The sequence below is a fragment of the Mycteria americana genome, chromosome 3, assembly GCF_035582795.1.
Source record: "Mycteria americana isolate JAX WOST 10 ecotype Jacksonville Zoo and Gardens chromosome 3, USCA_MyAme_1.0, whole genome shotgun sequence".
In the NCBI taxonomy this organism is placed as follows: Eukaryota; Metazoa; Chordata; class Aves; order Ciconiiformes; family Ciconiidae; genus Mycteria; species Mycteria americana.
The window spans coordinates 3,817,343-3,845,179 of record NC_134367.1 but is presented as its reverse complement, the minus strand read 5'-3'; the positions used below and the strand labels follow the sequence as shown (position 1 = coordinate 3,845,179).

At 46.0% G+C, this 27,837-nt stretch overlaps 1 protein-coding gene across 2 annotated transcripts; it reads right to left on the bottom strand.

Annotated features, from left to right (window-relative positions):
* Positions 1–381: 381 nt before the first annotated feature.
* Positions 382–23,901, bottom strand: MTMR9 (myotubularin related protein 9). Of its 2 annotated transcripts, none has more exons than XM_075497695.1 (10): positions 23,122–23,901; positions 20,080–20,188; positions 19,273–19,398; positions 12,144–12,317; positions 9,443–9,660; positions 7,647–7,808; positions 5,003–5,144; positions 4,102–4,322; positions 1,838–1,989; positions 382–1,090 (listed from the first exon to the last, which is right to left on the bottom strand). In XM_075497695.1, the coding sequence occupies exons 1-10, from the start codon at positions 23,304–23,306 to the stop codon at positions 927–929; spliced, it is 1,653 nt and encodes a 550-aa protein (XP_075353810.1). In that variant the 5' UTR covers positions 23,307–23,901; the 3' UTR covers positions 382–926. The 2 variants fall into 2 exon arrangements, with proteins under 2 accessions (XP_075353810.1, XP_075353811.1); XM_075497696.1 differs by having other exon boundaries at positions 20,080–20,275; positions 23,122–23,261.
* Between the last annotated feature and the right edge of the window lie 3,936 nt (positions 23,902–27,837).

Here is a 27,837-nt window from a genome sequence, read left to right as displayed (position 1 = left end):
AGATTAAGTGCTGCTCTTGCACCCTAGCGATGCTGTGAACCTGTTCAAATGTACAAAAACAGACAGCGCAGTCCGAAGTTTCAAGAGGGCAGCTTGGCTCTAGTTAAAAGGACAGCTCTGAGCCACGGTTTTGCAAGTGAACAGCTCCACCAACTACTTAACCTTTTCGTTTTCCAGGTAGAATAAAAGTAGTTTGTTATTCCTTAGGAGATATTTGTCCATGAGGGACAATTCCACCTGAAGGTCATGGCTTAAACATTAGCAGCAGAATCCCTACTTCAGTTCTGTATTGCACTGAAATTTCTTGCTCTGGTTTGGTATTCAACTTACTGCTCCCAAGCCAATGCTTAACACAAAAAACCAAGTGTTAGATGTGAAGGCTATTGAGAGTATCATATAGATTGGTAGAACCTGTAGCTGAATTATACCATTTTCTAGTTTTTCTAGGAAACTAAAGAACTAAGCTGCCTTACTTACTCTTGGAGAGAAAAGGTGCTTTCAGACAAAATGCCTTTACTTATCTATACATAACTTCGTATTTTAATCCTGCCGAGCGTTTAGAGAGTTCAACAAAACCAGAAAAAGTCCAAAATAAACTTGAAACATCCTGTCTCTTGGCCCATCCTGGTCATCCATACAGTTGGGTGGAGGTAAGAGTTCCAGCTTCTGCTGACACTGTACACAATTTCGAGACAGAAAAGCTGCCAAGAGAGGACACTATGCCCGGTTGTGTATGTCTTCTGTAAACAAAACAAAAATCCCTCCCAAAAAGCAGGGAGGTATATAGTGTGAAGTGAAGGTTTCAGCAGTGGGAGGACTGAGGGTCAACTGTACCCAGAGGGCTCTGCAATACATGCACTTCCCCTGTTTAGTCTTTAATGTAAAGGGGACTGGAAAGGAAAGACCTGAGGCAAAGCCCTGCCAGCTCACAGGTTCTCCTGCATTCTATCATCTGTTTCCATCTCTGCTAGCTGCCTCCTCAATGCATTAACCTTTGCCTGAAGTTCCTTGTTGTATTTTATGATGTTGATCATTTCTTCATGGGCTTCGTCTAGGAACTTGGAAGGCCTGTTCCACCGAAGAAAGATACCTAAAAGCCCAGAGACGGCACAAGTCAGAAGGGTTTCTTGTTACAAGGAGGAAACATTATTCATATTCCATCAGCTCTTAAGTAATGTGCATACAGTTTACGCATTTTTTCCTTACCCTCCCCCCTAAATAGCATTTAGAAATACTGACCCTCCTCTCCGTTCTATGGAACCTCTCCAAGTTCACCATTCTATTAAACAAGGTTAATAAAGAAAAAACGAGGGGTTTTCATTCCTTTTTTCTCATATACTGATCAGACCAATCCATATTCAGTCTCCACCCTGCCATGACAGCCTGCTTGCTTCACTAATTAACTCTTCAGCATACACGGGATGGAGAAAGTTTCTGCAGCAGGGAACCTACTGCACACAGATTATCCTGGCCAACATGGTCAGTAATGGAGAAAGGGAAGTCTTGGTTGATAGAGAACAAAAGCCTGAGGCCTGCAGAACATCTATAGATTAGGCTCTATCACTGCAGAAGTACTGTGCTAAGAAGTTAAACGGCACAAGTAAGGCTCCCTGGCAAAGAGTAGCCTGTCACCAAGCCTTAGAAGGAGAAAGCATTATGCCTCTGGGGATGGCACATGCCAAAAATATTTTGGAACATATTTCAAAGGGAGTGAGATCATCATCAGCTGAGACAGACTAAGCACGGAGCAGAGACAACAGGAGTGAACACTTAAGAAGCTTTACAAGTAGCCACAAAATATATATTGCTTGTAACACAAAAAGCAAGCCTGGCTTACCTTCCCAGAGCTGCAGGCTCTGTGGGGCAACGGAGGGCCAGATGACAAGGCTGTTGGCCTCAAAAAGAGGATTCTGGAATTTGCTCAGCTCTTCAGACCGGTTCACCCACGACCACAGGGACATAGTCTTTTGCTGCAGCTTCAGTTTAGACCTTACAAACCCATAGGAACAAGTTAGCTTCCACTTTTACACTGTACAGACTCATTTTGTTTTGTCAGAACCCCACAGACTAGAATGCCACAAGCTTTCCCATGGGCTACTAGCCCAGACAATTCAGGTTAATCCCTTCAATACCTCTCACCAACATGGCACAGGGTGCAAACCTAAAGCAATTTACTCAACCTGGCCGATTACAATTAGTTTCAAAAAAAAGATGGAGAAAGTTGTAAGTTGGGTGGAAGCTAGGTGCCTTCTGTCCAGATGAAGAATCAGTCACCTCCTCAAAATGGTTCGACGGACAGGTTTTGAAAGGGATTCAACTCCTGTGTTAAGAAAGAGCTGGGAGGTGTGGTAGGTCTGCATCAAGGAAGGATTGTAGTGCAATTCTCGGTACATTAAAGCAGTGCTATTGCTGGAATTGTGCAATGGGGACGTCTGACTAGGTCCCTCTGGTGGCAGGAAGCATCAGAGCACAGAGAAAGCAGTGCTGTTTTCCTGGGTCAAACCCACCTCCAGGAGTTACACCGGGGTCTATTCCTTAGATTCCGGCAAACCTCATTCTGCTTGCACTAGCAAATTGAACTGCCACCCACGCGGGAGATTCACCATCCCTGTGAATACTTCAGACAGCTCAAGATTAACATCAGACTTCAAACATTTTCTGTGCTCACAGGCTGACATATTCAGATGTGACAGGCAGGTTATTACATGTAACATTCAATACTCTTTCAAATTTCATCTTAATGGTTTCAAGTCTAACTTCGTTTTGCAGATGACCAGTTCAACAGCCCTGCAGAAGACAGAAGAGTCTCTTCTAAGCAAAGATTACTTTAAGGGCAGAGAGGTTTATAGGAAGCTTTAACTTGCCTGCCTTATCTGTAATATCAGTTCTGTTTTTCCCTTCTGCTCATTCAGTGGTCTTCAGTTAAGCAGGAGACCATCAGACATGGTCTTACTGGAGTCAGGAGTCCTGAGAACAGAACTGCCAAGTTCAGAACAGGAATCCAAACCTCTCTCGCAGCTGCCATCTGCCACGGGAGGCTCCAGTCCTCCAAGGCTGCACCCTGTTTACTACTCTCAGCAGCCCTACTCAGGGCATGCCTAGAGCTGCCCCACTGGTACAGCACAGCACCTAACCCAGGCTAGGATTCAGAAGCTAGGTGCTGGTCTGCTCAAGTACCTTAAACGCCACAAGCTTGTAAGCAAGCTCAGCACAGGCCTATCATTACCTGACAAGGTGGACTCCAGCAGAATGCAGTCCTAGCTGCTTCCTTTCCAAGTTGCACGAGCATCCACCTGAGAACTCATAGCATTCGCTCAAAACCGCATCCAGTGCGGATTGCCAATTCACATTTCTCCAAATCACACATTATGACTGGAGGGATTTTTGGTTCTGTTGAAGTTGTACTACTGCATGGCCAAAAAGACCTCAAACCTGATCATGACGCTCGTAGCCAAACAAGCAAAACTTTTGCCAAGGTGTAACTGGCAGGCAGATCCTTCTGAAAGAACCTCTTCCATTTTCAGCAGTTAGTGGATGATGCAAAAACCAAAGCCTTCCTTTCCTGGGGGCATTGGGACCACCAGGCTAGAGAGTCATGTTCCTCCCTGACAGTTAAGGTAAGAACCAGACTTTCTAGCTTTGGCCTCTGACTGCCTTGACCTTCTCCTCCAGGCCCACACGGACAAGTTTGCTTCCCACAGCTATGACTCACGTCATTGTTGAACTCCAGCTGTTGAACTCTACTTTCTTTTATGGAAAGAGTTTCTGCGTAAGAGACTATATAAACTGGTAATGGGTGGAGATTTTTCAAGGCCACACAAGGAAACAGAAAGGACAGTCTAAGGTATTAGCTTGGACTTGGAGAAGACTAATTCAACTTCCTGACCAAGCCACAAATTGCTTTAGTCACAATGTCCCACTTGTAAGAGGGACAAGCTCCCTAACATCGCAGCAGACTACATAACTGCAACAAGAGCAGCTCACCTGTGCTACAGGAGACCACACAAGCACCCTCACCCTTTTTCAAACCAAGAGACTTTTTTTTTTTTTTTCAGATACAGCCCAATATTTAAAGGGTTCAAAGCAAACATCCTCACCCACCTTTCATTTTCATTGTTTCCCAGGAAAGTCCCAAACTGTGAAGCGTAAGCATGTTCAAACAGCATAATGAGGAACTGTTCGTTGAATTCAAAAGAGCAAGGGAACTGACGAAGGATTTGCCACACACAGTCCAAAAAGAGGAGAAACACTGGGGCCTCCCATTTCTGCTTGCTGTTTGAATAGGCCGATTGGGCACAGCGCTGCTGAAAAGGGTGACCAGCCTACACATAAGAATCAGAGAGAGCATCACACACAAAGTAATGGGATGCGAGTACATGCAGCAAAAAGACTTCAGAGCTAGTTCATGCAGCTATGCTATTACTACTCTCTTCTACAACCGTAATTTTGTCAAGCATCCAGTAACAAATTGCTAGCAACCCTGACCAACTTTGCTGCATTTTTCAGGCTATGTAAATAGCCCTGTATATGATTAAAGAATTTTACCAGGAACAAACTGGTGTAGGTGCACCGAAGGACCAGGCTGAGGATATTAGCTGCAGGCGATATAAATAGCACTGTATTTGATCAGAGGATTTTACCAAGAACAAACTGGTGTATGTGCACCAAAGGACCAGGCTGAGGATATTAGCTGCAAGAGTATAAAGAGTAGAACTAAGGTTTTGTGGTTTAGTCTGAACAGTGTTCAGACTAAAAGAGTCACTCGCCCTGAGCACACAAACCAGGCAGTTCCCCAAACCCAAAAAGACTACTATGAGAGGCAGAGGCCCCACGGAGTGCCAGAGGTACAAACGACTCGGTTAATGATGTTGCTCTTAGGACAAAAGCCATTCACACTTAGCAGGGCTGCAACAAGGCCCAGCCTGTTTGCTGCCTCTCAGGCTATTTCTCAATACAGCTGTCACTGCACTAGATTGCTGTTTTGTCCATAGCCATTTCTTACCTGCAGCCACTCCCTCACAACAAGAGATTCAAAGCCACGTATGGTCCTGCACCTTGGATCCAAGATAATCTGTGCCAGAGAAGTCACCTGGAGTGTCGAATCAGTTCCTTCAGTCCCATGGACTAACACTGATGCACCTTCCCTGTGAAAGAAAAAGGTGGAAAGGATTAAGAGTGTGAATGAGAAGAACACATCCCAAGGACACATGCATCCCAATGGATGCCAACGCATGTCATGGACACCAGTGTTGCTACCCTGACAATGCTGCGGTTTTGCGGGCTCTTTACCCCTTCTTCCCTCCCATAAGCTTACTCCCCACCCTGCATGGAAGCATACCACCTTCTCCACCTGGATCCTCACCAACACTAACTAGAGCTCTGCATCACTTCAGGCTTAGTTTCTTGCTAAGCATTCTGGAAATCCCAAACCTTTGCCATGTTGACCGCAGACGTGCAGCAAAATCTCTTTTGTGGTTCTCACTATTTTGAATTGGTACCCCTTTGAGTTATAGCATGGAAATGCATCTCAAAATTTGCTTGTGTCATTTATGGTTTTGCTAAGTACTCTGAAATCCTCCCATAAGCACTGCAATGAAGACATATCATCCCCCCCAGATGCTCTGCAAAACAATACTGTGAGATTCTTGCTCAAATTTGGGCTTAACTGTATTTGGGCCTCAGTTGGGGGTTTACTGCAAGAAAAGCTAATAAGCCAGTTCAGGAGAAAGAAATGGCAGAGCTTGGCCAAGAAAGGCAGAAGAGTTAGTGTGCTGAGCAAGGAAGCTTGTCAAAGAGCCAAGCATCAAGTCTTCTCACTCACCAGCCAGGACAAGCAAATCAGCAGAAAAGCGTGAGGAGAAGAGGGAGCTTGGAGTCTGGGGCAGGAAGGTTTTGCACATTGCCAGGGGCCCACGTGCTGTCACTGCCCACACTCCAGTGGGGACTGTCCAGGACAGCTGATTCCCTCCCCTCTTCCTCCATCCCAGGCTGTGTTTGGATACAATATCAGAATCTCATCCATGTGCTCCTGAAGGAAGGACAGGATGGTATTAAATGGCATTTATTCCCCTTGCTCTTCCCAAACCTTGACCCAGTGTCTCACTTCTGCTAACATCCTTACACCCAGAAAGGAAATTAACTGCAGGTTGTATTTCTTTCTGTGCAGAGATCCAATCTAAGCAGCAAAGCGTGGGTAAGAAAGATCAATCTACCAAGCAAGTAACCCTGCACACATTACTTGCTTTTTGAAGCAAAAAGCATAAAAATCAATACCTTGAACATTACAACATCTTTGTCTATAGTCCTATGTCTAAAACAAACCCAGTCCCTCTACACTACAGATAATCTTCAGATACTCTCTCCCTCCCCCCAGGCAGTGGCAGATAAAGAGGCTGCGTAACAGCCAAGCATAATTGCAAAGGCTAACTGCAAGGCTATGCACTCCTCAAAGTGGGACACACCAGGATAACGCTGTTTTCCCCTTTCATCTTTCAGGCCCCAGACCTTTAAGATGCTTCAAGATCTGTCCCAGCCATCCCCCCCCCCGCCGCTGCAGCCAATATAACTGAACCATCCTTGTCAGCTCAGCTATGATCCCCAGGCACCAATGCTGAGCTGGCCTGCCATAGCTCCAGGTAAACAGAAAAAGCAAAGCTGAGGTTAAAAATGATGAAATTGTCCACTGTCCCAACAAGCCAGAAGAGTTTCGTCACCGATCTTTCTCATTATACACATGCAGGAAGGAATTACAGGTAAAACTATTGATCAAGACCAATCCTTTTCTGGCACAGTCAATAACTAAACAGGCACCGCCAGTGCTTTTAAAAAGCACAGCAGCTCATATTTTAATGCATTAACGCTGTTTTGCCAATGAGACTGCGTTTCAGCCTACTTGTGTATAACACATTCCCTAGCTGGTATGAAAAGTTAGGGTTTTCCCTGAGTTTTGAGAAGGGCTTTCCCCTCTCAGAGCCACAAAAAAAACCCCAACCCACAATCACATTTAGACCCTTGCATTTGGTCTTACAAACCCCGGCACCTGACAGCTAGCTTTTGCTCGCTAGCCTGAGGTTTGAAGACATTTTGAGGACAAGTTAGCCAAGTCAGCAGTATTTATTAAGGAAATGCCAGGTTAAAAGAGGTCACAAGCAGTTATAAGGGATGAACAGGATTGCTTAGATAGGACTATGGGGATAAAAATTTCAAGAGGAAAAAGTACTGGACCAATTCCTGGGCAAAACAAGGAAATACTATTGTTTTACTCTCTAGAGGCGAGGTGGGGTATTGGAAACTTTCAGCTGAAAATACAAAGGTTTTTAAAAAGACTGTGTTCTCACTTTACTAGGCTACCAAACAGAATTTCGGATGGGCACACTGTTGCATCAGACATAGGAATACACCTTAACTAGATGATCTAATACCTATTCTTAGTCAGTATTTCCTCCCTCAGGCTTGTACTTCTAAAAATGCAAGCACGATTTACTGGAAGAACACTCCTTAACCATGATGAAACAGTATCTTGCACGGGTACAAGCAAGACAGTTCACGGTGGCCAGTTACTAATACTTAAAGTGGAAATAGAGGTATTTAACAAGTAATCTGTAACCAGTAAATAAGACACTCAAGGCTTTCAGAAAAAGCTTTACCTATCAATACACTGAGCAGCTAGACAAGCTGCAGTTAGTATCTCCTTGATGTGAGTCAGCCAGTTGGAAGCTTCCAGCTTACTGAGCCAGCGGTCCATATTGTGTGACTGGTCATTACAAGCTTCCACAAGTTTGATGAGGCTTTCCTGCAGAATATTAAACCTTTGGGAAAAGCAAGATATTATTGAAAACATAAGCAGTAACATAGCAACCAGGACAACACGGTTACAGAAATACAGTGATCTCAGAATAAAGCACTGCGATTTATATGCAGTTATTTCAAAAAGTACGACCCTATAGTCATGTCTCCTCATTCAGCAAACCTGTTTTCACTGGGAATCCCAAGCCATGGCTAACTGCCAGCACAATACCACTCTTTAGACATAAGTAGTCTCTTCCCTTTCAGAACAAATTGCTCTGTGAGGCCTTACAAGGGTACAGCCTTATCCTTATCTTACCCAAACTCTGCGTGCGTTCAGCTGTATCTTACATTTTCCATGGAAAATGTATTTCAATAGTCTCACTCCCGTTACCAAATACAAATGGGATTGCAACCCGGCATGGACATTAGCAAGTGTCACTTCAAGTGCTGCACCTTTGTTCTCTGTACTACACCAGACGTTTTGGGGGAGTTTTAACCCGTAGAGCTGCAACAGTAACCTGAAAGCCATCCATCACAAGAACACAACCCCACTGTAACACAGAAAATTTTAAACTAGATTCAACTTTTTGATGTAGAACCACACTAAGATTAGGTTGCCTAATTTCTTAAGAATGTAAGAAAAAGAAGGGGAAGGGAACACATTCTATATCACTTCTATATCACTTCTAGAGTTGTTGCAGTATGTCCTCAAGCCCTGGAAAGCTGGTGTTCAGCATGCAGCTGGTAAAACCAGATGCTTCTCTGGTCTTGTTTCATACTATGCCTTCCAGGGGCACCAAACACCACTTAATGCTGATTCCAGCATGTGCTCAGGTGTAACAGAGGATGCAGCTAGCAGACCAGATCTCAGAAAAGCGGACAAAGCCAAATAATAATAGCACGAGACATTTAGTCTTTATATATTGTGGTTTATTCATTCCTCTCTATTGATACTTATGTCCACCTGTAAAATAATCAACATCAAATTTAAGTCCACAAAGTTTTTAGAAGCAAAACCAAATAGTTAAAAGCAACAGCCAGGAAACTCCTTATATTAGTTCCTCAAGAGCTGGCCGATACAGCGATGGTGGGAGCAACTGCTTTCCAGTAGTAAGATTACTGCATGCCCATGTAGAAGGGTTCCCCAAAACTAAGGCTTAAGAGCAGTTGAACAACGTCAGACCAAAAGTCTATTTAACTTAGTAACTTGTCTCCAAATGACCAAACAATATTAGATGTCCCGAGAAAAGTACTAGATAAGAGGAGTGTGACTGCCACAGAACAAATCCTCACCTGCAGAAATTTTCTGGCAAGGGACTTGCTCATTCCTGTGCACTACTGCAAAGAGGAACGCGGGAAAGCTGGAGTGGAGCTATAGATGGTCAGAGAAAGAGATGGCACAGGGAGATTGCCTGAGGTCTGAAACCTGCAGCAGGTTGTTCAGAACAAGGAACCAAACACAGCTTTCCACAGCCAAATACCTTTATCATCCACATACCCTGATTTTGCCAAAAAAGGAGTGCGATCCTGTTGACAGGAAACGGGATACACAGCCATTTCTTACAGCAGCAAATACTTTATGGAGCTAGCATGGCTCTGCCAATGCAACCCTACAAAGCCGAGCACAGAGGAGAGCCTGTGTGATTTCACCCACCTCTCAATACATTTGTGAATCCTCCTCCACTGGGGATAATGCACTTCTTGTTCAAAGCCCCCTCCTTTGGCCCTGGCCTGCTGAGCAACATTCAAGGACCTCGTATCAATGATGTAGCCACGCTTGCCAGGCCGTAGCGTGGCATTAATAAGCTTCTCGTCTTCTTTACACCGTCTCCCATTCGTACCTGTAAGAGGCTGGCTACTTCGCATCATGACCTGCAGAGACAAATAACCATGAGTTAGGCATTGGAACTGGAGGGACTTTAGATTGAAAGGCACCAATCACTTGAGCTCCAAGCCAAGAATGGAGATTTAAACTCACTATGCAAAGGACACCCCTTCACTAGAGGATTTCCTAGAGGTCAGTAAATGTAGACTGCAAACCGATGCATTAGATAACTGGGTCAACGCCAGGCATGGAGAACGGCTCTCTAGAGAAGCGTGCTGCTGAAATTCACACAGGATGCTCCTCTTTTCCTTTACAGCTTGGGGCATTGTAACAATGCTTATGGGAGTGAGATAGCTCAATCTTAAAAAGCTTCCTCTCTCAGTTCAGCAGTAAAATTCACAAAATCACAGAATCGTATAGGTTGGAAAAGACCTTTAAGATCATTGAGTCCAACCGTAAACGTAACACTACCAAGACCACCACTACACCATGTCCCTAAGCACCTCATCCAAACGTCTTTTAAATACCTCCAGGGATGGTGACTCAACCACTTCCCTGGGCAGCCTGTTCCAATGCTTGATAACCCTTTCAGTGAAGAAAAATTTCCTAATATCCAGTCTAAACCTCCCCTGGCGCAACTTGAGGCCATTTCCTCTCGTCCTATCACTTGTTACCTGGGAGAAGAGACCAACCCCACCTCTCTACACCCTCCTTTCAGGCAGTTGTAGAGAGCGATGAGGTCTCCCCTCAGCCTCCTTTTCTCCAGGCTAAACAACCCCAGGTCCCTCAGCCGCTCCTCATCAGACTTGTGCTCTAGACCCTCCACCAGCTTAGACAAGGGTCTTTGCCAGTTATCTTCGTGTGGGGCCCTCCTGGATGTCCAGCTCTTCTCTGTGGAATTACACCAGCAAGTGCAGCTCTCACCCCACCACACTTCCTACTTCTATCTGCTTCCAGTTCGATCCACCATGCCTGGACACAGACAAGCGAACGCCCTGATCTGCACTGCCTGATGCACAGAAACGTCCCTCTAGTTCTTCCTACAGCTGCTGTTCTCCCTTGCCCCGAATCCTGCAGTTCTTTTAAGTGCAATCCCTTGTAGGGACTGAATTTATTCAAAAACCAAATTAGAAATCCTTGAATTGAGCAATCATTTGGCGGGCCACTTTCTAAATTACAGATGTCTTCTTAAAGGCTTTATCCCTTTAATTACTCCTGTAGTACCATCTTTGTGAGCCACTGAACTGGCTTCCTGCTGATGGCTCCTTTATAAACCAACATTTTCAGGATTGTCATCTTTAAGGTCTCTTCCCAACTGTGTTTAAAACACTGGAGTCATTCATGTGTTAAAGATGCCTCTTAGGTACAGTTTTACGCAGTGGCTAGACTAATAAATCTTAGGTCCACAGATTTATGAGCTGAGACTTCTCTCTAGTAAATGCCTTTCAATTCAGAAAGCATCCCAGCAGCTCAAATGATAACTAAAGTGTGAGGGCAGCCAGTCAGCAACCCCAACTACGCTCGAGAACTCAAAGTCAGAAGAGCAACGTGACAGACAGCATTACTGTCACAAGTTCAAGCACTCCAAGCCAAATGCTATTATATTCTTCACACTTGAAACACGCACAATTCGGAGAGATAATCGAGCAAATCTTCCTTCAATGGTTTTCATTCAAGCTGAGAAAAAGCAGGAAGCATGACTGTTATGAAGTTGGTGGATGGCTGATTTTAAAGCAAAGCAAAAAACCCCAAAGGTACTACTAAGTCAGACTAGACGCCCTCTAATTCAGGGCTTACAAATCTTGGCAACAGTAGGTGAGAACACATTAGAGCATTTGACTCAGAAGCCTGGATCAAGTTTACAAGCCGCAGGTTGGACATCCCAACAGCCTCAGAACTGGTTACATCAGCAAGAGATACAAAGAATTACCCAACAACTTTGTGAAGTGCATTTCTTAATTATAGCGTATCAGTCACTCAATTAGATTTTGACTTGTTGGGAGGTGGTAAAGTCTGCGCAACAGCAAGAATTTGCTACCCTGAAATATGTTATACTGACAGGCTCGAAGAACAGATTGTTCTGATCGCTCGTTCGACAGTTACACAGCAGAAGCGGTGCTGGCTCTGGGCTCACTTGCTGTCATCATGACTCTATTACGAAGGAGACAGCCCACCACCCAGAGACAGGACAATGTGGTTTCTGCCATCCTTTCAGCATGAAGCCTCTTGGCAGACAAAGCAAGTAAGGGTGCCAGCGGTGGCTTTACAAGTCTCATCTTGCTCTTACTGCTGTGAGCAAGCTCATGCCACATACGCTCCCCAAACAAGCAGATTAATAGCTATTTCTAGGATGCAGATTACTCATTCCATCACCCAGAACCAGTTTCACTGCATACACTTAATAAGTTGGAAAACAAAAGGAGCGAACATCTCATGAACTGTCTTAAGTCTAGAGCACAAGTTGTTCTTTCATTAAATGACAGATTCACATGCTTCCTTCAGGTACAACCATTACTCAAATGCAGCTTACCATCCCATTCTTCTTATGATAATAGCTGAGGACTGGGAAGCGACTGCCATGGCGAAACATGGCAACTTTCCGAAGCGCTTCATCATCAATGGATTTGGGGACAATGACAACTGGAGGGTAGGAGGGACAGACAGAGAATTCCTTATTGATGCAGCTTAGACGCCATTCGTCTGTCTGAAAAAGATCAGAGTACACAGGCTTTGGGTGAGAAAACAGATTACTACTGTTACAACATAACATACTAGGGAAGAGGAACTTCCATATTCAGGATAAAGCACGCACAGAGTAATACTGGTGCTCTATTCCATTTGCACCACAGATGAAAGCTCAGTTGTCACTACTGGCATACCCACTTTTGTTCATCTGGGAATCTGGACCCCTTGTAATAGCATAGCTACACTAATCAGTCAGATCAAATCCAGCACTGTATCTGGTCTCCAACAAAAATGTGGCAAAAGAGATGCTATTCAAGAACAAACAAGCCTGGCCACTCTCTGCAGTGCACTCCTCATCCCCTACCTCTCAGATGTTGTATTACAGCTATTAGAAGGTATATCCCTGCCTAGTCCTCTTAGTATCCATTTATAGGTCTGTTGACAGACTATTTTTTTTTCCCACACCTCTTGATGCTGCTGCAATCATAATATCTTGTTGCAGCAGCTCCCAGTAGCTCATTATACAGCGTGAAGATAAAGCTCGTAAGCAACGGAAGAAATGGTCCGGTGGCTCCGGTTCTTGAGGTGCAGGACTTGTTGAACAACGGTTCCCCATCTGGTTTATCCACATCCTCAATAAACAGCACAAAATAAGCCCACGTGGTCAGAAATGGGTGACTGTGGCTTTTAATTATTTCACAGACACAGCAGACAGCATGTCTGCAGTACGCACTACAACATAACTTACTGCATTTGCAGATAGCTTCAATCTCATAGGAAGTAAGAGCATGGTATGCCTCTCTCTCAGGGAGACCCCAGAATAGAAATGTATTCCTACATCAGCAGATTTAGAGGAAAAAAGGTTGATTTAGATGCAGGTAGCACAGGCTCAAACCCCTGTCTGTGCTGACAGCAGAGTTAGTAACACTGTCCACAAGAGAAAGAAGGCCAAGAGAGCCAAGAGTGTCCAACTCCAGATGATGAAACTGCTTTGAGGTTAAAATTGCAATTTAACATTTCCAGCTTGGTTCTTTTCTATGGGCTCTGCTTTACGTAAACCAGTACAGCCGTTCCTCCTAAAGCACGTTCTGGAACCAGCACAGCATCTAAGCCCAAAGGTCTCACCGTGAACTTCTGCTATATAGTTCTTCAGTTTCCAACAGCCAAACACTTGTGAAAGAAGTGCTGAATATTGGCACCCTGCACCCTCGCAGGCACTTGGCATGAGAGCTCAGGCTATCTGATACCCAGGGTCAGACACAGGACTTGGCTCCATCTCAGGCAAAACCAAAGGTCAACGAGCAGCCTCACTGACGAAGAGTCCTCGCTTACTGAAGTCCAGGCTGGAAGAGCTGACACTGCCCTAACTGCAGCCTTGGACGAACCCAGCCTTCATGGAGGGCTCACTGCTTCTGGGCTGGTACCACACCAGTACCAGCTGCGTTAAGGACACCGTCCAGGTACATCAAATGGCCATGAGGCATATATTTTCCCCAGGGGCACATAGCAGAACCTTGCCTAAAGTTTGGCAGGGAACTGAACTCACGGTCCTCAATAGCAGGACAGTGGCTTGGCTGCATCTTCAGTCAGTGCACCCTTATTCTGTATTCCTTGTGTCCAACACAGCCTGCTGGCAGAAGCCTTGGTGGGGAAAATGACCCAGGAGGCTCTACAACATGTTTTAACAGCAGCATTAAATTCTTAAAAGTAGCAGCAGAATAGCAGTCAAATTTGCCTGTAAAAGCTCCAGACACAAAAAAATGTAATGTAAAAACCTTTTGAAGTGGAACAGGCAGCTGCTACCAAGGTATCTTTTTTTTTTTTTTTAGTTCCTATGCACTGACATGACACAGGTGTGAGAAAGCAAACAAGACCTTAAGTAACTCCTCAGCTGAGGTGTTTTCAGTACAGACAGTGAAGCATTTGCGTGCCACTGCAGCAGGCAGATACCTCATACAGGTGCCATAAAAAACTCTGCTCATTTGTGCTCAAAGAAAGCTGCAGCTAGACAAAAAGGTAGGGGGATAAAGCAGGTATCACAGGAAGTAAGAGAAGAGCATGACAGTTAAATTATGCAGTAACAGAATACACAAAAAACCCACGTCAACTCAGGAAGGTTGGTTTAGCATGCATTAAATACACAGGTATCTCTTCCTCTTTCCTTTCTTCCAGAGGCTTACTACCTCTTCTTGCCTTACACCTCCTGACTGGTACCTGGTTATATAAATGGCTTACTGATCCAATGGAAAACTAGGATTGATTTAGAAAGGTTTTCTGGCAATGAAGTCTTTCCATCAGATGAACAAGCTGATCTGATTCACAACACTATTTCATCAGCAGTAGATCCAAGGCACCGGATGTGTGGCGTAGGAGACAGCAAAATTGTCCCTTTTGGTGGCAGCCTAAGAAAAAGACGCTGGGAAAGGTACACGTTGTGTGTATCACCATCGTCAAGAACAGCAATTGCTCCCTCTGTTCAGTAGCCTATCTGAACAGTCTTGCACCAGCCCTGTTGTAAGCTTATTTCATTATTCATTAGCCTCAAAACAGCTTCTCTGAACATCTACATTTTATAAAAAGCAGAGGTTCTCCCAGATGCAAAGTTAAATTGCCTCCAGCAATCACGTCATAGGTGGAAATGAAAGAAGTTCTGGATCACATAAGGGAGGCTGGCTGGTCACGGCTCATGGTTTTAATGCACCAACAATGATATTTCTTTATACCTTTTTGGGGTGTCTATGTTAAATTACGGCAGATTTCATATGATGGTATGCAGTTTGCTTACAATGAAAAAGATATGCACGGATATAGAATAGAACTGATAAATACCTTACTGCCACATAGTATGTAGAGAAGGCAAAATCAGAACTCCACGGTGTGCTTTTTTGAGAGACTGGCTGCCACTGATATCACCAGTATGAAAAGGAATGGAAGAGTATCGGCCTGATTTATCTCCCACTTTGGTAATTTAACTCTACCCATAACCTCCTCGCCTCACCATTTATAACAGGAGACAGATGATACTGTTATGTCATCCAGTTATAATTTACCGTTACATGGGAAGGAAGAGGAACGCGGCAGCAATTAGCACCATTTTTCTTCTGTAGCACAGCTACTTCTGCAGAAATCCAGTTAACCTCTGCAATGCCAGCTTCAAGACTGCTAAAATATGCTCTAACATGAATAAGATGATAGTAAAACCCACCAGTGCAAGTCTCTTCTTGACTTTTGCTTGGGGTACGTCTGCAATTTTGAAGAAAAATGTGCCATTACTAACTGGAAGAGCGAAGGAACGGCAGTTCAACTATGTGCAGCAGCAGATGCAGACAGAGGAAGCAGTAAGGACTGCACTGAAAGAGAAGAGGTGGACCTCATCTTCAGACATCACCAGAAAAGTATGCTGCGTGAAACTCTGAGAAAGTATAAAGTTAACATTTACTTCTCCCAGCAAGAGATCTGTACTTTAGGGAATCAGAAAAAAGTTAATTCCAGTTAAGGCTAGAAGCAGCAAAGGATGGGGGAGTAAGCAGAAAGGAGAGAGGACTCCAGAGAAAAAAAGAGAGTAGTCAGAAGTATTTTCTTAAACACAGTACAGGATTAACTCTTACATTTCTACTTTTCTTGCCCTAGTACTTGCTTAGAGATACTGATTTTCAAATGTTACTCAAAGGCTAAAATAACAGTTATCCTTCCTCCTAAAACTTATAATTGCTAGGAGAGGTCATTTTCCACAACACAGTGTGAAACAATTGAAGCTCTACTAATAAGCCTTAAAAGAAAAGTCAAGAAACCAGCATGGAGCTTGAAGGATCCTGCAAAGCAGCAATGACAGAGGCCATTCCCAAGGAACAGGCAGAAGGCAACAAGCCCTGTGAGCAACAGATTGTGCGTGGACAAGAAGCATAACAACAGATGCAAGCAAAGATTGATGCTTGTCTGATAAGAGCAAAATACGGGCTATCCACACCATTGCAAAAGTGAGCCCAAACCAGAAAAATCAGCTTTTTTTAAGAAGCTCCAGTACAGAAGATAAAGCACAGCTGAACTGTCCATAACCCTGAGCTCTTTCCTACAAGAAAATGGAAGGGAAGAAAAAAGAATAAATTAAGAAAGTGAATTTTGTGCCAATGAAACACCTTCACGTTAATTATACTGTTAGTGTACAAAGTCATCAGGGCCTCTACACTTAAGAAGAAACTGAATTTTCAGAGTTAGAGTTTGCAGTATCCTGCAGTTATAGAATTTGGCAGAAGAGAAACCTCTTAGCTCTTCTCCGACTCCTCAGAAAAAATATGAAACCCCTTGCCTATACTCGAATTCCATTCAGCCACTCACTGCTTATGCAGTAGTACAGTGAAGAGTATGATTTTTTTTTTTTCTCACACATTTCACCCGACATAACTGTAACCAATCCAGATCTCATGTACTACCCTGTGCTTCAAGCAAAACCACAAACACACACAACCAAAAGCTGGATAAGCAAACATTAACTATCCTGTGCACCTTTTACTCCATTCATATATTTGTCTATAGTATCTTTAAAGTCTCATCTCGCAGTATAATAATTTGGAGCCTGTAGGCACCGTGGAGTTTTTGCTGTGACATTTAGTGAAACGTTGAGCCGATTTCTTCGTATGACTTAATTCTCAGCTGAACTACTCCTGTTGATACGTTGGATTTATCAGAACAGCAGTTCATGGAAAGACACTTGACGAAAGCCCTGCTGACCTGTGCTGTAGGTTATTCCCAAGAAAATAAACAGGTAGCACGTATGCCAAGAGCCATCAGCACGTGACAGCCCACCGAAACTTAATTCCTCCAATTTCTTTAAATCAAATGAAGTCATTTGCCTTAACAGTTCTTCCCTTAACACCTTCGTGGACTAAATGCAAGAATGTTGTGATAGTATAGCAGCCTCCCTAATCCTGGAGCTGAGCTGCAGGGGTAGAGTGCTTGAGTGTTTGCTAGCAAATTCTAGGGGCAATGCTAGATGACACTTTGTCAGATCAATGTAATGGAGTGAATTCACACAAGGGGGGTACGTGTGTTGGGAGAAAAAAACACATTTGGCACAACATATGCCAAGATGTGCAATTAATACATTACTAGAGCTGCAGCGTGGGTGAAATGCAGTTTTTGACAAGTTGTTACCATATTGGGGAAGGTAAGGCATAACAGATCCAGATGGATGATTTAATGGAGAGGGAGTTAACCTTCTGAATTTCACTCATTTGACTTACTGGGAAAAAAAAAAAAAAAATCAGCCATTTACTTGTTCTAGCCTGTCACATAAAGTTTAATTATGTACAAGAAATATTTGGTCAACAATATATTTATCTGTTAGTTCAGGAAATGTAAGTCATTTGAACATGGCTTTTGCCACCATTTCATTAGAAAGGAGTTACATCTGAAGTTTTGGGTTAAAAGCCAAGAATTAATCAACAGCTGTTAGGCATGTATATTTTAAAGAAATTAATTATTGCCCTTGAAACATAGCCCTATAAAGTAATTAGGTTTTTAAATGTAAGCCTTCCAAGGAGCATATGTTCAGAAAGCCAAGAGATCCACAAATAAGCTATCAGTGCACTTTTAAACCTCTGAAAGAAAAAAAGCAGCATATCAATGGATTCACGTTAGCACCTGCATCTGTGTGCTGGTAAATACAAACATCACAAGTCATTCGATTCCTGAAATCTAAAAAGGATTTCAGCTGCACATAGAAAGCAAATCTTAAACAGAAGCAGAACCATCTCCTGCAATCTTTCATTGAGCTCTGAGGGATTTCCTTCTGCTGCCTTCAATCCTGCTCTCACACGTCCTCCCTTCTCGCCAGAGAGCACTTTAGCTTCTGGCCTTTCGATTCCCATTGAAATGCCTGCAAGCTTCCTCTGCCGAGCTGGGAAAGCATCTGCTGCTTTATGTCCAAACAGGAGAACACTCTGATCACATTTGACTTCCCCAGCTGAAATTAAAACCAAAACTGTGGTGCTAATTATTATAAACAGGTCAGTTTGTATGTCTTTTGACAGCAGATGAAGATGGGACATGTGAGAGTACTCCAATTATGAGACAAAAATAGAAAGATCCCTGAACTCCTTTAATTTTCCAGTGATTTCATCACATGAATCTGGTCAAGCTAATCATGTTATTCAGTTATTAGTCATAAACAGAAAGTGATAAATGCTGCAGACAAGCTGGGTTGCAGATAAAAGAAAAAAAAAAAGAAAAAAATCAATGTTCTTTGATGCTGTACTAATGGATGTAGTCTCAGAAACCTAAGATGATGCAGCAAATGGACATATTTAATGTGAAACAAAGACCTGGAACACAGAGATGCTAACCCAAGGCACTATTAAAACAGGTAGGCTCCTGCAACCGAGCCAGTTCCCACTATATCAAATTCAGCATTCTAAAATGAAATTTGAATAACAAATACAACAGGCAATGCCACAAGAACAATTCCTACCCTACAGGTACCAAAATAATATCAACATATGCTTATGGCATCTGGAAGAATACAACTGGAAATTCCCTGTTGTCTGAACACTCCCAATATTTCCCCAACACGGACCAGAGTGAAGAGTGTTTCAAACTGGGCATCTTTATCTACTGTCATCTTCCTAGGGAGCTAAGAAATCCTTAGCAATTTTAAATTTGTTCTTACAGTACGGGGGGCCATCCCCAAAGGACAAAAACATTTCCTACCTTCATGTCCTCCCAGATAACTTTTAAATAGGCCTCAAAACTCCACTTGTAGACAGTGAAACACAAGTGATAAATAAGAATATTTAGCACAGAAATGCCTGATGTTTAGAGAGTGAATATTTGAACAATACTCACTTTCCACCCAGGCACTGGACAGCTATTTTTACCATCCAGGATTTCCAGTCCAGACACTACTGGGTGAAATACTTCACAAACTACTTGCACAAGTATATCCGAGTGCCTGTGCAAATCCTCAAGATCCAACTTACCACTGAACTGAGGAGCTCAAATTCTTGGTCAGGCAGAAAAGAGCGCCAGCCATCTTCAATGATTTCAAACATGGGCCGGTAGAAGAAGGGATACATGAGAGTAACAGAATCCAAAGTGGAAAGCGCCTGTGTGGGTGAGAGAAATGAACAGCTACTTAATTCATTCAAACTGCTATTTTATTCCAAAAAACATACAGCAAATAGTGTTTTGCTCTCATATTGGCGATGCAAACTTAAGCCACCCAAAAGCATACAGCCATTAAGCTTGAAACACTAAGTCACCTGCGGAGTAGTTTAACATACATAAAAACCAGTAGCACAAACAAAAACAGATGATAAGACAATCTAACTGCAGCTGGGGATTTGTACACAGAGTATCATTTCTGCAGGCTACAGTATGTAACAGCACACCAAAGGATGAGAAAGATGTACGCTGAACAGGTATAACTAACAGGACACATCCTACGTGGCATTTACCTGATTACTAACAGAGCTTAAACTCAAGAAGTCACTTAATGTTGTTTGAGACACACGAAACTCAACCAGTCTGATTTGGTTTTGCCTCCTCATGCTCCAGCATAATGAAGCTGAGCTTCATCTTCCCAAATGCTATGGCAAGATCTTTGATCAAGTAGGGGGTTTTTTTTTGTTTTCTTTTTTTAAACAACTGAAAGGAAATATCCCACAATTCTCATTTGCCTTCCAGAACATCGATGAAAGCCTTCCTAATTGGAAAAAAAGCTGTTAAGGTTGAGGTTAGATCAAGATCTGAGAACGCAGATGTTATTTATCATTATGAATTCTTACCTCAATAGAGCTAGCAATGTTCAAACACTCCTCCATTCCAGGTATATCCAGCTGAATAATTCGCAGATCTTTGCATTTTATAATGATGGTACCCAATGAGCCCACAAACCTACAGCAAGACATGAAGAAAGAGTCTCTCAAGAACAGGATCTTCTAAGGTATGATGAGGTATTATAGCTCTTCCCACAACACATGCCTACAAAACAAAACTCCATTAGTAGTAATTTGTCTGCAATATCATTGTTCAAAAAAATAAACAAACAAAACCACCTCTTTATTTGGTATTTGCAAGTTGTGGTCCACTTTTTTTTTTAATTCCATCCTTGTGATACGGCACTGAGTTAAGTATTACAAGATAAAGAGAAGGTTTTCCTCCCAGCTTTTCTTTAAAAGATGAAAGAGAAAAGGTATGTTCAGGTATTTTCTGATAGTACTGGAAGTTTCCAGTTTCATTAAAGGAATGCATTGAAACTTTGAGGATTGCTAAAAACACTTGAGTTTAATTTAATTTTTAAAATAACATTTCATTCTGGCTACATTACACTCCCTTGTCTTTAACAAGAAAGTTTGGTTTCCAATCTCTGCAGTGCCATGGAGCTATCTGCTCTGCAGACCTCAGAGAAGTTAAGGTCTTGCTGGTTACAACGCACGTCAACCCAGAAAAAGCTCTACGTTACAAAACAAACACAGCTCACAGACACCCTCTCCAGTCTTCCTTACGTACCTGAAAGAAGGATGATGCCTGAACAGAAACCGAGTGTTTTCTTTACGTTAACTAGCCACTAGCATTCAGAAATGCTGTAGATTTTAGTTCACAAAGCAGTGAACTAAGGAAAAGCGTCCGAGTCTCCTCGTACACCACAGCAGTGCTTGCAGCAGCCAAGGGCAATGCAAGAAGCAGAAGCAGGCAAGACCTGAAGGACCAAGCTTCAGACCCTCAGTTAGATCACGCATGCACAAGGGCAGGGCTGCACACGCTCCAAGAAGAGACCTGTTGCTAAGCTTTGGGTTGCTTCACCTGTGCTGCAAAAGGTGCCTGTAATTTATTTTACAATTATTATTCCAGCTGAAAGGTTATTACCTATTTCTTCTGTGCAGACAAAGGTTAACGTGCAGAACCGATTGGAATTTGGGTAGTGCTGAAGGAAGAACTACAGGCGTTTTGACAGAAAAGTTCTGCAACTCCAGCAGAGCCAGTCTGTGCATCGTTTGCCCTCGTTGCAGTGCTATTTCACAGATCCCCAACGTAGGAACACAGTGCAGCTACAACGCATCACCAGGGCTGCGTTTCCTTTCCACGTTTCTTTAAGCAAAAAGACCATAGATCACTAGAGACTGTGCCACTTCTCAACAAACCCTACAGGTCACATTTAAATGGTTTAAAAAGCTACAAAACCTTAAGAAGCCGTTTGACGACCATCTGATAATTAGGGTAAGCACTGTTTTGTACAAAAGACACTCATATCATGAAAGTGGGAGAAGAGATTTTATGAACTTAGCACAACGTCACAGTTGTTGTGCACTAATAACCTGAAGTAGTGCCAAACTGGACCTTACTACAACCATTATTGGTTTCAGAGCCTTGTTATTCCATTCTCTCCAGCACTGAGAATATACTCTTACCCTTTTATATGGCAAAACTTCATTGCAGTTACACTCACGCAAAGCTACTCGCAGGGAGAGGGAGGTGTGCTCCAGAGACCTTCTAGAAACTAGGGCTGGCGATAAGGGCTGCGAGTATCTGCAGACGTAGCGAACTCTGTTATAAATCATGTACTGAGCTAGCAACGCACTACTCCCTCACCGTGACTTAAAACGTTCCTTGCTCATTTGGTATTAACTTACATTGTAATTGCAACTAAGCTCATAAAAAAATAAAAAAGAAAGAAAAGCTTGTCTAGAATAATTTTCAAATCGGAGCTATGGCTGGTTTAGTACAAGCAGTAAGGAGGATGAGGCCAAACCACCCTGATGACTGAGCAGTACTAGATGGGAACAGATTTCCTGAGGTTTTGACCACTCTGTTCCTCTCCACCCTCAGGCCAAGATGCAGCGTTTCTCAGAAACGCTCAGAGAAATCAGGAACACGGGAACAAACTTAATCAGCATCCAGTACTTCACGCATTCTCAGATTCTGAGGCAACCTGATATTTTTAATTGCTGCTGCTTGATTTCTCCACTCTTGGTGGCAGAAAGGAAATCTATTCTTCTGGATTTCCTTAAAAGGCAAGGAAAAAGGGGGACTGACTTTGTAATTAACAAAAAAAATAAAATAGTATGAGCAAACTGGAAAAAGGACCAAGGTGAGGAAGCAGAAGACGTGACCAGGTGAGACGGGAGTGCCACTCAACGAGGGAAACATGATGGGGCAACGGTACACGGAAAGCAGACGGAAGCGATGGTAAGGAGATTAATCTCTTAAGTCCGCAAAAAAAGGGGATGGGCAAGAATAAAATGGAGTGCTGCAGCTACAACTCAGCTTTCCCACGTCGTTCCCACAAGGATTATGCTGTTAAAAAGCGTTACTGATTTCCGTAAGCAATTGCAGGAGTAAGGGGATGATACTGTCGAGCAGTAGGAGACCGATCGGGGGCTGAGAAAGTGCGAAGTCCACTTCTACCATCAGTTTTGCTGGGTGACCCAAGGCAAATCACTTCATCAGCGCCTCGGCTTCCATCTCCGTTGAATGGTGGTAGAAACGCATCCTTTATAAAGTGTTTCAAGAGCTACTGATGAAGTCCACTGCACAATTAACACAGAGTACTGGTGACAAAGGTGTTTAAACATAAAAAATTCCAACTCTATATACGACAAAAAGAAAAAAAAATCTTAAGATGCAACAGTCAAATATCAACATGCAAACAGAATGAGAACCAACCTGCCCGTGCCAATATTCTGCCCTGCCCGCTAACTGCCTGTCCTTTCTCCTCTCCAGACCAGGATTCGAGACAGCTGAGGCGCGAGCCAGTCCTGACAACCACTTTTCAACCCATGAAACGCACACAATGAGGCACAGGTAGGCAGGGAAATTAGGAGGCATACCTTTTTTCAATAGAATCAATGTTGGAGTGCAGCAGCCACAGCTCCTCAGCATTATCTTGACGCCGTGAAGAAAAAATGAGATGATGGCCAGTCAAACACAGAGTGCCCTCCACAGCCAGGTAGAAAGGGCGGTGCAGGACGACGTTGTCTGCTCGAGGGGTCTTGATCAGCTCCGCGAACTCCATGCTGGCTAGCAAAGGGAACGGGCCTGGCGAGGCCTTTGCCACGAAAACTTGCTGGGGAAACAGGGGTAACCTCAGCAACACCAACAGGGACGGGATGGAGAACGTGGGACGAGCTCGGGATGGCCTACAACCGGCGGGCAGCCCTGTACGATGCCACCGAAGGCAGGCGGGGGCAAACCCCAAGGGGTGAAGCTCTCTCCTGGCAGGCTGGAGAGCGCCAGCCCGGTCCCGGGGCGGGGGGGGGTGGAAGGATGATGCGGGGAGAAGGGAGGGAGGAGCGGGGCGATACCACAACCCCCGCTCTGAGAAGGCCGCTGCCCTTCCAGGGGCCCCGCTCCCAGCGGGGAGGGGTCCCGGGGGCGGCTGACAGAGGGGAGACCCTCGGTGCTTGACAAAGGGAGGGGCAGGGCAGCGTGGGGGCCCGGCGGAGCGGGGCGGGAGGGCACCGGGTGAGCCGGGGAGGGCAGCCCCGGCCGGCGGAGGGGGGGGCAGCGGCCGCGCCGAGCCGCCCCAGGACCCCCGGGCCCCGCCGCTCCCAGGAGGCGCCCGGCGGAGCGGTGCCGGCCGGAAGCTCACGGGCCCTTCCCGGATGTCGGGCCCTCACGTGACCCGCCAGGCCCACTCCCCGCCCGCGCCCGCCCTCTGAGGGCGGAACGCCTGCCCTCACCGGAAACGGTGCTGCCGCAAGGGGCCCGACGCCACCCCACGGCCCCACGACAACCGTTCCGCGGCCTCACGGGGAATTTAAGGGAGGTGGGCGAGGTCGGAGGAGGGGGCTGGGCTGAAAGGGGCGGGGCCTTTCCGGAGGGGAGCCAACGGGGAAGGGAAACTGCGCGAAGGCGGGGACTGGGGCGGGGCTTGGGAAGGGGCGGGGCGATGGGGGAGTGTCCTGGGGCGGGCGCGGAGCAGGCAGGGGGCGGAGCTCTGGGGCGGGCAGGGGGCGGAGCCCTGGGGCGGGCAGGGGGCGGAGCTCTGGGGCGGGCAGGGAGCAGGCAGGGGACGGAGCCGTGGGGCAGGCAGGGAGCAGGCAGGGGACGGAGCCCCAAACTGGAGCACGCAGGGGGGCGGAGCCCCGGGGCGGGCAGGGAGCAGGCAGGGGACGGAGCCGTGGGGCGGGCAGGGAGCAGGCAGGGGACGGAGCCCCGGGGCGGGCAGGGAGCAGGCAGGGGGGCAGAGGGGAGGTGTTTTCGTTGCTGAAGCGCTTTGCTGCCCACGAATTGCTGCCGACGGAGGCGGTCAGCAGGCGCAGTTGGGGTGCAGAACCTGCCTGGAATAAAGCACCGACTTTGCAGCGGTCCCTACCGCCCTCAGCCCCCAAAATTCAGACCCGCCACCCCCCCGCTTTGCGTTGTCTGAAATACCCCTCACACGCCCCGGCAGCTCTTCCCCAAGACCACCCGGCCGTGGCGGAGGTACCGCCTGGCAGCGCGGTCCCCCTCGAGCTGCCTGCTCCCCGCTCCGCAGGGACCTCTGCCAGCAAAGCCCTGCTCCACGCTGCCCCCCCCCCCCCACCCCCCGATATTTTGGGGTTCGGGTGAAGGGAAGCAGCTCCGCTCCCAGGAGGAGGCTCAGCAGCACTCCGGGGATCCAAGCTACGGCTCCTCTTTCTCTCCACTGCAGCAGCTCCCTGTAGGTTGCATAAGGTCCAGTCTTTAGGTCAGCATCTTCCCCACGCACCCCTCAGGGACACTTCAACCCCTTCTCCCCACACGCTCAAATCCCCATCTCTAGCAGCGTCGGTGCTCGGTTACGTTACACGCCGCTATGTGTCGGTTTGGGATGTTTCCAAGCCTGCACGTCCCTGTCATCCAGCCTGGGAAGGAGCTTTCGCAGCCCCCTCCGGCCCTTCAGCAGCCCCCGCACGGTTGACTCGTCGTCTTTCGGCTGCTGCTTTATCGTTCCCGCTCTCAGGTTCCCCAGTGCTTTGGCTGCACCTCTGCGATAAGTACAGCTCCCCGTTTCCAAGCTCTGCTGCCTGCACGGGGGACAGGGCAGAAGCAAACACGCCAATGCAACCCCCTGCTTTGGGCTATATCCATTTTTTCTTCCAAGCATGACTCCCAACCTGTGCTGCGATCTGAGCTTTCCTTAGAATCATAGAATGGTTTGGGCTGGAAGGGACCGTTAAAGGCCATCTAGTCCAACCCCCCTGCCATAAGCAGGGACATCTTCAACCAGAGCAGGTTGCTCAGAGCCCCGTCCAACCTGACCTGGAATGTTTCCAGGGATGGGGCATCTCCCACCTCTCTGGGCAACCTGGGCCAGTGCCTCACCACCCTCAGCGTAAAAAATGTCTTCCGTATATCTAGTCTAAATCTCCTCTCTTTTAGTTTAAAACCATTACCCCTTGTCTTGTCGCTACAGGCCCTGCTAAAAAGTCTGTCCCCATCTCTCTTATAAGCCCCCTTTAAGTACTGGAAGGCTGCAGTAAGGTGTCCCCAGAGCCTTCTCTTCTCCAGGCTGAACAACCCCAGCTCTCTCAGCCTTTCCTCACAGCAGAGGTGTTCCAGCCCCCTGACCATTTTTGTGGCCTCCTCTGGACCCGCTCCAGCAGGTCCATGTCTCTCCTGTGCTGGGGACCCCAGATCTGGACGCAGTGCTGCAGGGGGGGTCTCAGCAGAGCGGAATCCCCTCCCTCGCCCTGCTGGCCACGCTGCTTTGGATGCAGCCCAGGATACGGTTGGTCTTCTGGGCTGCAAGTGCACATTGCCGAGTCATGTCCTTATGCCTACGCTCTTCGGACAGGGCAGACCCCTCCGGTTACACCATCCTGTGCATCATCCCGAAACTTTTCCCTTGTCAAAGGGGACGGCTGTGGACTGTAGCTGCTCCTTTGTAGCGTGGTACATCCCATGGCACTGCCAACATCCTACAGCTGGTGGTGAGGATGCAGAGAGTCAGGTGTGCATAAGCTCGAGTGCTTTTCCCTGGGTTATTACTGTAAAGTACATCCCTGTTAGGAAAGTCAGAGAGGTTGGGCACAACTGAAACTCAAATTCCACACTGAATCTGTTGGCAGGGATGTGGTCTGCAGCAGCTTGTGCTGACCCAGGCAATGCCAGGGAGCAGCTCAGGGGTTGAGAAAACTCTGTTTTGGAGGCCAAGAAAGTCTTAACGTCGATGTGGCTAGACTAAGCCTGAGGTCCAGAGGAGAGGTCCTGGCATGGGGTGGTTCACTAGCAGAGGGGTTTCACCAAAAGCAGTAAGTTAGCAACTTTCAAACCCAAATTCGAGGTGGGTAACGCTGAAATCCAGCATTTACCCTGAGAGTATTTGTGAGACTGAGAAGGGCTGTCTACAAACCCCCGTGCTTCCAAACAGAAGTGAACTTCTAAGCAGTGGTAAGAAGATGAAGGACTCTTCGCACTGACAGCAAATCCCAGACGTCTCCTGAAGAGGGGCTCTGCCGGCTGCGTTGGCCACGGCTGCTCCCCAAAAGGGGACGCTGGGCCGGGCGGGTGGATGCGGGCTCTGATGCAGAACAAGAGGTCTCGCTCACCTGGAGAAACTCCGATTCCTTCGCTCCATCTGCTTTATCTCTGAAGAAGAACAAAGCATGAAAATCAGGTCATCGGACATTGCTAGGGCTGTCTTTGGAGGAGATGAATTGCTGTTTGGTACCATCCTGCCCGTGATTACTTTGGTGGTGCAAGTTCAAGGTTGTTCAGTCCCTGCATGATGGAAACAGCCTGGAACTATCTGTGCAGATGCAAACAGGCAGCTTTTGATGACAGCCTGTTCTAGGCAATTGCACATGAGAAGGATTGCATAGGTGTTTAGATGCAGTGACCTGAATTTTTATACTCACCTCTGGTGGTGAGTTCCTTCTGAGTTTGTCCAGACTGTTACTTGCATGTCGTATTAACACTGGCAGTTTAGGTGATTTCAATATCTGAGAATGATTTGAAAGTCTAATTAATGACATTTTCTTCTCGTAGATATATGCAAAGGTTCATCATAAGGAAGATTAATTCTCCCCTTACAGCCGTTTGCACTGATCCACATCATCAACCCCTCCAAAAGAGAAGAGGGGTCTCTCCTAGGTCTGGAGCTACCAGGGCATGGGAGTCCCACGTGTAACTTAAAATAAAAACATGTCCACACTGCTGCTTTCAGCCCACTGCTGAGATGACCTGGAAGCAGCACAGGACTAATCCTCTCTGCATTTTACTGTACAGACTGGGAAGCCTTTGGTATGAATCCAGAGCTAAACACAAACTCCCACCTTCGGGGCATGAGCAGGACTGTTAACGTGCTGCTGACCTGTGCAGTTTATCCTGGCTGAAGATGAAAAGCTGCTTCGCTGTCCTTCACCGTGCACAGTGGTGCTGGAGATCCCTCGGTGATTGCATAGGGTGGGCTGGTGCTTTGGGGATATCCTCAACTTCAGGAGAGGAGCCTGGGGTCTCCATACATCTCCCTCTGCCTTGCAATCAACTTATGGGTAATAACCATCCTGGTCCTCCTCAGAGACACCGCCTGGGCTCTCACATGTTCACCCCCTCCGTCCCCATGGGCCCCGCAGCCCCCA

What these genes read in the sequence shown, in the direction of transcription:
- MTMR9 (XM_075497695.1), bottom strand. Translation starts at nt 23,306, where the DNA reads ATGGAGTTCGCGGAGCTGATCAAGACCCCTCGAGCAGACAACGTCGTC. An exon ending in ATTGATTCTATTGAAAAAAG is followed by an intron (nt 20,189 to 23,121) that starts GTATGCCTCCTA and finishes GTCTTGCTGTAG; the next exon opens with GTTTGTGGGCTCATTGGGTA. An exon ending in GCTGCTCAGTGTATTGATAG is followed by an intron (nt 5,145 to 7,646) that starts GTAAAGCTTTTT and finishes TTTCTTTCACAG; the next exon opens with GGAAGGTGCATCAGTGTTAG.